The sequence below is a fragment of the Physella acuta genome, unplaced genomic scaffold, assembly GCF_028476545.2.
Source record: "Physella acuta isolate Inbredline_101_S28 unplaced genomic scaffold, ASM2847654v3 ptg000197l, whole genome shotgun sequence".
NCBI classification, from domain to species: Eukaryota; Metazoa; Mollusca; class Gastropoda; family Physidae; genus Physella; species Physella acuta.
In genome coordinates this window covers 1,102,212-1,115,886 of record NW_026731716.1, presented here as the reverse complement: position 1 = coordinate 1,115,886, position 13,675 = coordinate 1,102,212, and the positions used below count along the sequence as shown (strand labels likewise).

The window sequence follows — 13,675 nt, the reverse complement described above, 5'->3', positions numbered from 1 at the left end:
TCTGGAACTTTCCAACACTCACCCTCTGGAACTTTCCAACACTCACCATCTGGAACTTTCCAACATTCTCCATCTGGAACTTTCCAACACTCTCCATCTGGAACTTTCCAACACTCTCCATCTGGAACTTTCCAACACTATCCATCTGGAACTTTCCAACACTCACCCTCTGGAACTTTCCAACACTCACCCTCTGGAACTTTCCAACACTCACCATCTGGAACTTTCCAACGATCTGCGTGCGGTATACACTGAGTGTGTGGATCTCCCGCTGAATGACATTACATGCATGTTGAAAGTTGTTTGAACAAAATTTAGACTTGTTTCTCTTTTAAAACATTGTCACTTTCAATATTATAGTTGGGTCGGAGTGGTCGAGTCGGTAAAGCTCATGGTTGCTAAACCGATAAAACTCGAGTTCGAACCCTCGGGCAGATGAAGCTCGTTAGCTGGGGACAGCCACTCTTCTAGGAGAGACAACTCCAAAATTAAACAACTGCTGCCTTGTAGTTTGTTCTTGGTTGGACAAGGGCTATGGAAGCAAATCCAAAAAGAAAAGCAGGCTGAAATCGGAGTCAATGGCCTCAATGGCGCATAACCAGTTGACACGTAACGCTTAATTGTGTTGGAGGCGTGGTCGAGTTGGCAAAAAGCTCATGGTTGATAAATTCGAACAAAGTCTCGAGTTCAAACCCACTGGCAGATAAATCTCGATCCCCTTCAACACTAATAATTAAGAACGAAGAAGAAGAAGAATATTATAGTAAATCTATTACGCGCTAATTCTCTACACATGCCGAGGTCACAGAAACAAGTGAACTCTTCTTCACTTGCCCCAGAGACCGTCAGGTTTGAAAGGGAAACTTTACTTTTTTACTACGCGCTAATGGTAATAAAGATACGCGTTGAGAGAATGGAGCTTAATGATCGCATAGCTGAAGAATAAACAATTTTCATAAAAATTAAAACGGAAAATGGAAGATTAAAACAACCGTTGGCATGAATTATATAAGTGGGGAGGCTAAAACGTATAATTTGTAAGTGCCAGGTACGTGTGTTTGTGAGTATTGTTTCGTTTGCAGCTATATTTGTATTCATTCGTCATTCACTAATTATTGGCATCAATAGTGACTAACTCAATGATACGGTCATTGATTAAATGACTGACAAGATCATTGATAAAATAACTGATAAGATCATAGATTAAATAACTGATAAGATAATTGATTAAATCACTGACAAGATAATTGATTAAATGACTGATAAGATCATTGATTAAATGACTGATGCGTCTTCTGTCGTCAAGTGTTATTATATGACTAAGTCATATCTATGGGCACTGTGTCTTCCAGACTTTATTCTCGGGGGGTGGGGGGGGGGGGGGTTGGGGGGGGGGGGGGGGAGGAGGGCCTTCCATTTCATTCTGCGGGGGGGGGGGTGGGGGGGAATGAATATCACAGCAAGGGCCACATTTGTCCAAAATATTCGAAGAGTAAATGTATCCACTTGCTATCTGAATTGAATCGCCGGAAAGTGCTGTTTGTAACACTAAACATTCGTTTCCTAAAAGCCCAAATGCATTGTCTCTAACACGGGCACATCATGTCTGTCTGTCTGTCTGTCTGTCTGTCTGTCTGTCTGTCTGTCTGTCTGTCTGTCTGTCTGTCTGTCTGTCTGTCTGTCTGTCTGTCTGTCTGTCTGTCTGTCTGTCTGTCTGTCTGTCTGTCTGTCTGTCTGTCTGTCTGTCTGTCTGTCTGTCTGTCTGTCTGTCTGTCTGTCTGTCTGTCTGTCTGTCTGTCTGTCTGTCTGTCTGTCTGTCTGTCTGTCTGTCTGTCTGTCTGTCTGTCTGTCTGTCTGTCTGTCTGTCTGTCTGTCTGTCTGTCTGTCTGTCTGTCTGTCTGTCTGTCTGTCTGTCTGTCTGTCTGTCTGTCTGTCTGTCTGTCTGTCTGTCTGTCTGTCTGTCTGTCTGTCTGTCTGTCTGTCTGTCTGTCTGTCTGTCTGTCTGTCTGTCTGTCTGTCTGTCTGTCTGTCTGTCTGTCTGTCTGTCTGTCTGTCTGTCTGTCGGTCCGTCGGTCCGTCGGTCCGTCGGTCCGTCGGTCCGTCTGTCTGTCTGTCCGTCTGTCCGTCTGTCCGTCTGTCTATCTGTCCGTCTGTCCGTCTGTCCGTCTGTCCGTCTGTCCGTCTGTCCGTCTGTCCGTCTGTCCGTCTGTCCGTCTGTCCGTCTGTCCGTCTGTCCGTCTGTCCGTCTGTCCGTCTGTCCGTCTGTCCGTCTGTCCGTCTGTCCGTCTGTCCGTCTGTCCGTCTGTCCGTCTGTCCGTCTGTCCGTCTGTCTGTCTGTCTAGAAATAATGAGAAAAAAGCACGAAATTAAAAAAAACGCAGCTGTAATATTTTGTTAAAAACAAAAATAAGTGGAGTGTACATCTCAAGTAGACAGTTTTTAAAACAAATCTCTAGTTTGATCAAACTAGCTCTGTTAGTGCCAAGAGCTCTTAGCACCACTTGGGTAAATTGTACATCATTTGTTGGGCTTAAGTTATCAGATAGTGGCTGAGTGGTGTAGAGTATACGTTGGGTTCCTGTCGTTAAGTGTCGTGGTCAGCATGTCTAACCGGTCACTATGATGATCTGGCGATTAAACACCAATGATTTTCTAGAAAACTTTTTTCAGAATGTAAGTTTACTTTTTAAAAATATTTTACATGGCCTAAGGGATAATTCATCATACAAATCGCTCTATAGACTTAAATAACAAAGTTTTGACTAGAAGAAAAGTATAATACTTGACTCATTCCAAACACACACACACTTTGTTCTTATTGATAATATTCTGTAAATAAAAGTAGTCAAACTCTTAAAATAACAGGTAGCAACCATCTCAAACGGTCCCGAACTGAAACAAAATGTGCACAGATCCTTACGGGAGCCATATGGCCAGATCAATAAAGATAAAAAAATAAAAACTCCGTAAAAAAATCAGGTTAAAGATCACAATGCTATAAGCTTGCGAATCCTAGCCTCTGCAGAAGAACTAAAATAAAAATGTATAGCAAAACCGATAGCTAATAAGTCTTTAGTATCATAAGTAAAACAGGACTCTTCAGTGACATTGTGTGAGACTGGCTACACGTGTTTACTGATGATGGGGACTTCAAAATGTTTTTAGATGCTAACACTTTAAAAGTACGGTAAATTCAAAATGTTATTTAGACGCTAACACTTTAAATGTACAATAAATTCAAAATGTTATTGACGTTAACACTTTAAACGTACGGTAAATTCAAAATGTCATTTGGATACTAACATTTTTCTACAAGAAAAATTGTTAAGTAAAAAACATGGACGGCACTAAAACAGTGTGAGACTTAAAGATGCGGGAAACAGATTAAATTGATTGTCAAGACGTTATTAAATTAGGTTAAGGGGAAACTAGATGGACAGGTATAGTATTTAGCAAGCAGTGAACACACTGTATTCAAGTTATATTGTTGTAAAACATGAACACACGGTATTTAATATAGTTTGTTGCCAGGACCATACGAGAAAAGTTTGAAACAATTTTTAACAAGTTTGTAATTATTTTAACTAGAACATACAGGCCAACATCTTCTAATGTTTTAATTATTAACATTTTATAACATAAAAGCAAAAGATTTTAACCAACATATAACGCCACATACAGCAAAATAGAATGTAATAACAATATTATTTTTACATAGATTGTGGAAGTATATTTAGTTTAAATTTAGTTATATATATATATATATATATATATATATATATATATATATATATATATATATATGTATATATATATATATATATATATATATATATATATATATATATATATATATATATATATATATATATATATATATATATATATATATATATATATATATATATATATATATATATATATATATATATATATATATATATATATATATATATATATATATATATATATATATATATATAATATATATATATATATATATATATATATATATAATATATATTTATATATATGATTTTTTACAAACTTTAAAAGCTCTAATAGTTCTATTTATGTTGATGACGCGTAGCAATGTAACCATAATAAGTAGATTGATTTAGATTTGTGTCGTATTTACAGTTTGTCGTGCCGCCCTTGGTAGCTTCAAGTGTAAGTGTATGGACGTCACATGTGTGAATACATCCTGTAGTGACGCCTATGCATTGTTTGAGTGTGTTCACTACATTGGTGTGTTTAATTTCCTGCTGCATCCAGCAGAACAACGGTTGAACATCAGGTCGTTAAACATGCCACAATATGTTCAACTGTGTTTGTTGTGTCTCTTGTTTGCTTTTGTAGAGCCACAGTCTTATATTGGTAAACTAACACTAATTTTATAAGACGAACGTAGTTTCAATTCAACAAATGCACAATGTTGTGTTATATATATGTATATTCATATATATATATATATATATATATATATATATATATATATATATATATATATATATATATGTATGTATGTATACACTCATATAACTATCTCTCTCTCCCTCCCTCTCTCTCTCTGTGTCTCTCATTATATATATATATATATATATATATATATATATATATATATATATATATATATAGAGAGAGAGAGAGAGAGAGAGAGAGAGAGAGAGAGAGAGAGAGAGAGACTGAGAGAGAGAAAGAGAGAAAGAGAGAGAGAAATAGAGAGAGACACAGAGATAGGTATATGTGTTTGTATAGAGTGTGGTTCTGGAGGTGTAATTAGAGCTGTTCATGGACACATCAGAAGCCCTGGTTATCCCAGTGATTACAGCAACTATGAGGGCTGTGGATGGACAATTCAAGGACCAGCTGATTCATTCATTTCGGTCAGGTAAACTTCTGGTTATTTAACAGTCTTATTAAAATAATGCCTCTAATACTTATAACCACTCTCATTCGTTTACGATATTGTCATTGAAGCGTTTGAAATATAGTATTTACATTCAAGTTCAAGTAAAAATAACCTACACTATATGCACAGACTGGTGAACTCGGAGACACATGTATTGGTTAAATTACTATGTAATTAAGAATAGTGCATCTTTTTTCATAATTTATACAGCACTTATAAGCACCTTATCAGACCGTTGATTTATTTTAAAATAAGCATTAATTATTGTGGAGAAATATGTTGCGTAATTAACGTACTTTGGTTTCTCTTGTGAACTTATACTTTAGAATACGCAAATAAAATGAAATAAAATATTAAATTTAACACAGTTCACAGTCCTACATTCAGCTGGAACTTATAATTAAGGTCAGCTGTGTAGACATTACACTTATATATTAAATTATATAAAAAGGCAATGTGAGTGTGTGTGTGTGTTTGTCTGTTTGTCTGTCTATTATGCATTACTACACCTTTCATCCAATCGCCATGAAACTTTGGGAAGTTGTTGAGAATACTCTAGCTGAGGTTGCTGATTATTTTCTATATTCGGTATATAAAAATAAAATTCGATTGTGTTTTGACACCATTAATTGTATCATCATGAAACTTTCGGGAGTTGATTAGAATACTCAAGTGGAGCTTTTTATATAAAAAATAAAAGTCAGATTCGGATCAACACCGTTCATCCAACTGCCATGAAGCTTTGTTGAGTTCATGAGAATACTCTCGAGAAGGTTTCTGCTAGAAAAAAATAATTCTTATGGGCGGCGCCCGGGAGGGTGCAATTTTGTCAATACACGGTTTGGCACCCATAGTTCCAGAGCGGCTATCTTAGCCCTTGGTATCCGTTAATCGGGGGTCCTGTATATCGGGTAAAATTTACTACTATATTCAGCGTTAAAACTTCAACAGGTGCAGTCGCCGGCGCACCGGCTATTGCGTTACCCAAAGCGCCCCGGGCTCCCCTGTGAGCACTAAAGCGCCTACGTTCGTTTAAAAAAAAGACTTTACACTAAAGACACGATGGGCAACAATAATCGTTAACTATATCAAATCTGGGACATCCTCCGGCGCAGAGTGCGTTTTGGCACTGTAGGCTTTCCCACAAGTGCAGTGACGCCTACGTTCGTTCTAAACTATGAGATAGACAATGGATAAGATGGAGCGTTTAGTCCCTCACTATATTGAATCAGGCGCATTCGCCGGCACCCCGGCAGGGTGCAATATGGTGTCCCGGGCTATCCCGTGAGCACTTTATCGCCAATATTCATTTTAAACAGTGCGACAGACTATGCATATGATTCGGTTTTAGAGTCTTTCACTAAACATAATAAGGCGATTTGGCACCTTGCGCTATCAAGTGAGCATATGGCGCCTACTTTTTTTAAAGAGCACCCTACACTATTAACAAGGCGGCACACGACATCCGATGATTAAACCAAGCCAGGGGCCGCACGCGGCGCCCCTGTGGTGGTGTAATCGGAGACTCACTAGAGCGTCCCTCTACGTTCCCGAAACTTAGTCGATGAGTAATTAACGGTGATATTACGGTGAGTGATTAACGTACACTTAAGGCTTTCACACAGCACGCTCTATGGCGTGATGGCGGTAGTGTAGGTAAACCCGTGACCCAATAAGTACGAGCCAAGCGCAGGCATTGTTTACATTTAAATAAACACAGTTTTAGAAAACCCGGTCACGCGTCTAAAAATATAGGATTGACAAAGCGTTGCTGACACCCTCATATTATATTTCGTCAGACTTTTATGCATTACTACACCTTTTATCCAATCGCCATGAAACTTTGAGAAGTGTTGAAAATTCTCCTGTGGAGGTTTCTGGGTAAACAAAATTTCAGTTTTGCACGGGCGGCACAGCGGCAGGGTGTAATTGTACGCCCCGGTTTGTCCCATGATAGACTATAAATAAGATGGGGCGTTATAGTCGTTCAATAAATTGAACCATGCGCATTCACCGGCGCCCCGGCAGAGAATTTATGCCCCGGGCAATCCTCAGACTTTCTTTTGAGACCGCGGCAACGCGCGGAGACGGGTACGCTAGTTTCAAATAAAATAGAACTTAGTGAATCTAAAACACCATTTATAAACAGTAAATTCTTACCCGCACCAACAGGATCACCGACATGCTGCTAGAAAAACACACCAGCTGTGGGTATGATTCCATCCAGTTCATCGAAGGAGCGAACAGAGAGAAATCTTCTGGACTGTTTTGTCAGGAGTCCTCTTTTGAGTGGAACTCTACCAACAACTACCTCTACATATATTTCCGTACAGATAGTAGCGTAGTTTATCGTGGATTCAAAGGGGAATTTTTTATTTTAAACGGTAGGCCTACATATTTTATAATCTGTATCTAGAATATATTCTTAGCGTCAGTAAGTAATAATTTAAATTAAGTTTTTAATCACCTTACTGTAGCATGTACAAGTAGAAAAAAAATGTGGTTATAGAAAAGGAAGTAGTCGAAAACATAATTTATAACATGAATACGTAAAGTTGATATATCTATATCTTCTCGTCCATTTGTCTGCTTGGTGTATCTATAATAAGGTAAATATTTGCTTAATTATTTATCTGACATTTTCGAAACAAATTTCAATTAGAGAAAATTATCCCATTTCGTAGCACTCTCTAGATCTGAAAGCTGTACAAAAAATGAGCAGTGCAAGCGCAGTCTGAGCTGTATCGCTGGGAAGTGTGCGTGTGGTAGCACTGAGTTCTATACCGTCTCTACACAAATATGTATGCCACGTAAGTCTTCAAGACATTTTACACACACCTAGCGCTTGAGATTACACTATTTACAATTAGAGGACTTTTTGTGTATGTGAAATTACTTCATCTGCGTAATGGATTGCTAGGTCTACAGATAACCTTTACTTATGTAAACATAATCATGCATGAAATTAAGGACAGAGGTTGTACATTTTAAGTTTTAATTAAAATGATTTGTTTAATGGTTCGTAAGTTAATGTTAATTAATTTAACTAATAATTTTATTCGTTGAAATTAAAGATAATTAGCTACACATTTCCGACTGTTACGTAACTCTATCACTGATAAATATTATGCAACACCCGGATTCTTTTGAGATGGTTTTAGACTGATGAACTATTCGAAACTATTAAAGATTACTAGAAACAAAAACTCTTTGTAGACTCGAAATCTAACGATTAGGGTGAAATATCAATACAAAGATCTTCTGAAAATAGTAGAACTTTTAATCAATCTAAAAACCTTCTAAAAAGTAAACAAGTCTAAAAAATTAAAATACAATCCAAAAACTATACAATAATTTAAAACCCAACTTACAATTTCATGGAAATCACAAACACTTCTTTCTACAATTAACACTGGATAAAATATATAACTAACACAACCTTTATTGTGAAAAATCAAATACTGAGTACTATTGGAATATAAGTTAATTACGGCCTAACTAACATGGATGCTATGTGCCGAAGGTTCTCTCTGGGTGTCTTGTGCGCCTCGTGTTTGGAAAATTCCTCCTTTTTATATTACCCTAAAATTATGGGATGTTGAAAATCAATGCCAAGGACCATTGGGGGATGGAGCCAAAACACGAGTAACACGAACACAGTTGTGAATACTTTCACATGAGTCTGGTGGAGAATTTCTTAGTTTAAACAACAGATAGCACAAGGCCATTTATTAAACTATTAAAAAAGAAGACCTAAGTAGGTCACAAGACAATATAAACAACAAGTTAATGTCCAGGCAATAAAAGTGAAAACAGGCTATGATATTCTAACCATCCAATAGTTTATCATTTTCTGAAAATTATACTCAACCAGGAGTACCCATGGGAAGAAACTGCACAAATACAGTTGAATGTAACAGTTGTCTCTCTTGTTTAAATGTAGTTTGTAACTGCACACAATCAGAATATTTTAACAATCTGAGTAATATTTGCACGACACGTATGTTGTCCAAATATTTATTTCACATTTTAATTATACAAGTCATTTAAATTCAAAATACATGACGTAACTCTTAAATTTTATTTTAGAACGTTTGGTGTTAGCATTGATTGATTGTAAGTATTAACACGTAAAGTAAGAACATATTTACCATCTCAGGATTAGACCGTCTCTCTCAATGTAACGACACGACCCAATGTAAAAACACCTTGTCTTGTCTGGGTCAACGCTGTGATTGTTCTGGTGACCAGTTCTATGACCACGTGCCTGCCCTATGTGTTCCAAGTAAGTTTAGACAGCGGATGGTCCATTGTATACCTTAGTACAGACACTGGTTGACCAGTTACATTGTGAATAAAATGGTGTACGGTAAAATATGGTTGGATCAACACGTTACAAATACGCAGCCAATGTATCCATTTTTTAATTACAAGGGCTGTCGAAGGGAAGTAACTGCTCTAGTACAGATAAATGTAAGAGTAGTCTTTCTTGTATCAGTGGCGTGTGTACATGCAGACAATCAGAGTTCTACAACCAAACCACCTATAACTGCTCAGCAAGTAAGTTATTCTATTGTCAACAGTGTATAGCATTTAACATTCAATTAAATAGAAGTATTTTGTTATACATTTGCATTGAATATGTCTAGGCTTAAAAAGGCAGGCACAATTCTTGATGTAGGGTATACCATCATGCTGTACAACAATTTTAATTAAGTCAGCTCGACATTTACACATCGTATTGTGAAAGACTCATCTCACACTCTCATACATAAAGCATGTAAAGATTCAATATGTTTTTTATTAACTTGTGTCTTGTAGTTGCATTAAAAAAATACAAACAGCTAAATAGAGTTAAAAAACATAAACACAAACGAAGCAATGCCTCATTATATAAATAGTTTTTAAACATATTAGCATATATATATATATATATATATATATATATATATATATATATATATATATATATATATATATATATATATATATATATACGCTCCTATATACTATATCACAGGACTACACAGGCAAGCGCCGTGTAATGACACACTACAATGTCAGGAATCTCTCTCGTGTTTCCAACAAAGGTGCCAGTGTACACATGTGGAATACTTTAACACAACCTCGGCTCGGTGCACTTTACGTAATATTTACATTCATTAATTAATGTTTTGTTACTTCGCTCAACAGGCTCATTGTGTTAATTCATAGATTAAAAAACTCTAGAGGGAAAAAGACAAAGCTGGTTGTTAAAATACAAATTTAATGTAACACGGGGCCTTAACAAAGCAAAAGGAAATTGATGCAGTTTTGTTCTTCTATATTTAAATGTTAAAATAGTTCGCAAATTTGTAACATTAACAAAATGAAAATAGTCTGTTTTGAATGCGTGTTTAATTGTTTTGATATAATTTTCTTTTTTTTTTCGTATTTACTTTGTTTCAATCGAAGTTTTAAATTCGTCTGATTGCTTCAACTACAATGTTAATTATTAATTTATATGGTTATTTTTTTCTTTTTTGAATACTTAATCCGAACAATTCCATTCTTGTATCGAATTTCCAAATTGTACAGATACCTTGTCGTGTCTAAATGGGCTATGTTTATTTACTAGTTGCGAATTTTTCAGCGCGAATACAACTGTGTGTTTCTTCTTTAAACAGTTATAGAACATTGCGCATACAATACAATAAAATTTTTCACTTATGAATGTTTACCCAAGGGAGATAAATGCTCAAGTACTTCGGAATGTAAGAGTAGTCTCTCTTGTATGTGTGATGTGTTGTGTAAATGTGGGTTGTCAGAGTTCTCTAACAACACATCGTCCTACTGCTCAACAAGTTAATTTAATTTAGGGCGCAGTCGAAAATGTAATGCACATACATATTTTTAAAAATAATTTAGTATTTTTATTTTAATCCCGTTTATATATGACGATACATATTGTTTTTAAAAATAATTATAACAACAGGATTCGAACGATTCCATTTTTGTATTGATTCTCAAAAATGTACGGATACCTTGTCGTGTCTCTAAATGGGCTATGTTCATATATAATGGAGAATATTTCAGTTCGAGTACAACTGTGTGTGTTTTAAGCAGGTTATGTTTTTAAAATAACGATTGGTAGATATTTTAATTTTTAATGTTTGTTCTAGAATCTAGAAGACATTTAGTCACTGGTTTTGTTTTACTGTGTCCGTAGGACTACCTATGGGAGATAACTGCGCCAACACTCAGGAGTGTAAGAGTAGTCTGTCGTGTCTAGGCGGCAAATGTGCATGTCTGTTGACAGAGTTTTTTAACCATACTTCACATCTGTGCACGACTCGTAAGTATTTTGATTCATAATTAATGTTGCACTTTATTTGATTGGTGCTTTACAACCCGAAATTTAGGTTATTATATAAACCTTGCTATTTTATTCGTAGTTTTCCATTTTTCTTATATGTGATATCTGCAATGAGATTATCAGAATTAGTCTCCACCTTGTAAAGTGTATACCACAAGATGTATGAACTGAATTAACAACATGTTGCTGAAGTCAGTTGTCTAACTCCACCCAGGTTTAGACCAGTACCAGCCGTGTGACGAGACACTACAGTGTCAGGAAACTTTCTCGTGTTTGGGTCAGATGTGTCGCTGCTCTAACGATCAGTTTTACCACAGTCGACACGGTGTCTGCAACTTAAGTACGTATCATTCTGTTTTTATTTTTATGCCGGGTTCGAAAAGTGTGAAACGTTCTCTATGAAAATATTAGTTTGTTGTAAAATGTTAACAAAATGTAAATTCCTGTAGGGTTATCAAGAGAAGACAACTGCTCAGAAACACTTGAATGTAAGAGTAGTCTAACTTGTATCAATGGAAGTTGTGACTGTCTACAGTACGAGTTTTTCAACCACATGACCAACACATGCGCACAAAGTGGGTGTGACAATATAGATCTATCACATAAAAATAAATAAAGTTAAATTTTGAAACTTTCAAACGTCAGTCTATTAAAAGTTATAGTTAGGATAAAAATGGGATTTATGTCTTCAGGATTAGCCCGGCACCGGTCGTGTAATGAGACACTACAGTGTAAAGATACCCTCTCTTGTGTAAGCCAACTCTGTCAGTGTATAGAGCATGAGTTTTACAACAGTAAACTCGGTGTCTGCAACCAAAGTAAGTGACTTTTTGTTGCTGAGTGATCAATTAACACAAATATAACAAGAACAATCTCTATAAAATATTGTGATAATGTTCAATACAAATTTAAATTTACTAAGGATTATCAAAAGAGGGCAACTGTTCAGATACACTGGAATGTAAGAGTAGTCTAACTTGCATTAACGGAATGTGTGGCTGTCTTCAGTCCGAGTTTTTTAACAACACACTCAGGGAGTGCACACAAAGTAGGTTTTACAGTACGCTATATTGAGTAGTACAGAAATCAGACTGTAAAACGCACGCAATCAGTATATTGTAGACCTAAATCAGAAATATACTTCTGGTTCATTTGATTTGATCAGGATTATCCCGGCACAAGTCATGTTACGAGACACTACAATGTCAGGAAACCCTCTCTTGTTTGGGTCAGATGTGTCGGTGTACAGAGGATGAATTTTACGACGCCACATTTGGTGTCTGTAGATCCAGTAAGTGGTTGTTTGTTATATTTGTTTGTGAAAGTCCAAAGAAATCTCATAATTTTATTTTAAAATTAAATTTTAATTATTCCTGAAATTCACTCAGAATTATCGCGAGGAGACAACTGCTCAGAGACACAGGAATGTCAGAGTAGTCTAACGTGCATCAGTGGCAAATGTGAGTGCCTGCAGATCGAGTTTTTCAACCACACGAGCAAGATGTGCACACAAAGTAGGTTTTACAGTACATCGATTAGTAGTAGAGATGGGCAATCATTGTAACAGAAAAAAAAAACCTATCTATACCTGATACATAAGGTTGAGACTGTTATTATAATTGTGTAAAACAAAATACCATTTCGGACCAGATGGGTCAGATGTTATAAAAATCACATGAAAGTTGGCAACTGAGGGGATCGCTGGCATTTAAGAAAAAAGAAGACATCACAAGGCAGCTGGAGACTGAGTAGTTTTGGGTTTCAATTGAAATTACTTAAGCTAAAGACGTATGCAACACGTTTGTTTCAGGATTATCCCGGCACCAGTCATGTGATGAGACACTACAATGTCAGGAATCTCTTTCGTGTTTGAAACAGATGTGCCAATGTACAGACGATGAGTTTTTCAGTAAAAATGGTGTCTGCACCTTAAGTAAGTGTCATTTTAAAAACGGTTTGGATAAAAATAGTCTCAGCATTTATAGCGAGCTAAAAATCTATATACATAGATTATTTGTTGTCATAAAATATTAACATAAAATTCAAAGGATTATCAAGAGAAGACAACTGCTCAGACACACTTGAATGTAAGAGTAGTCTAACTTGCATCAATGGAAGTTGTGACTGTCTACAGTCCGAGTTTTTCAACCACACGACCAACACATGCACACAAAGTGGGTTTTACAGTATAGTAATTACTAGTTAAATAAGGTTGTATTAAAATATTTAAAACTGCTTTGTCATAGATATGATGCAAATGCTTTTGCTTGTTTAGGATTATCCCGGCACCAGTCATGTGATGAGACACTACAATGTCAGGACACCCTCTCTTGTTTGGGTCAGATGTGTCAGTGTACAGAGGATGAGTTTTACAACAGAAGATATGATGTCTGCAACTCAAGTAAATG

At 36.1% G+C, this 13,675-nt stretch overlaps 1 protein-coding gene across 1 annotated transcript in view; it reads left to right on the top strand.

Moving 5' to 3' along the window:
• Positions 1 to 13,675, top strand: part of LOC131936968 (prion-like-(Q/N-rich) domain-bearing protein 25) — a 38,204-nt gene that overhangs the window by 24,163 nt on the left and 366 nt on the right. Inside the window, exons 14-25 of the mRNA XM_059294114.1 lie at positions 9,347 to 9,472; positions 9,933 to 10,058; positions 11,121 to 11,246; positions 11,482 to 11,607; positions 11,717 to 11,842; positions 11,960 to 12,085; positions 12,190 to 12,315; positions 12,433 to 12,558; positions 12,656 to 12,781; positions 13,078 to 13,200; positions 13,316 to 13,441; positions 13,543 to 13,668. Of these exons, the coding sequence (XP_059150097.1) occupies positions 9,347 to 9,472; positions 9,933 to 10,058; positions 11,121 to 11,246; positions 11,482 to 11,607; positions 11,717 to 11,842; positions 11,960 to 12,085; positions 12,190 to 12,315; positions 12,433 to 12,558; positions 12,656 to 12,781; positions 13,078 to 13,200; positions 13,316 to 13,441; positions 13,543 to 13,668 (1,509 nt within the window). The remainder of the gene's footprint in view (positions 1 to 9,346; positions 9,473 to 9,932; positions 10,059 to 11,120; positions 11,247 to 11,481; positions 11,608 to 11,716; positions 11,843 to 11,959; positions 12,086 to 12,189; positions 12,316 to 12,432; positions 12,559 to 12,655; positions 12,782 to 13,077; positions 13,201 to 13,315; positions 13,442 to 13,542; positions 13,669 to 13,675) is intronic.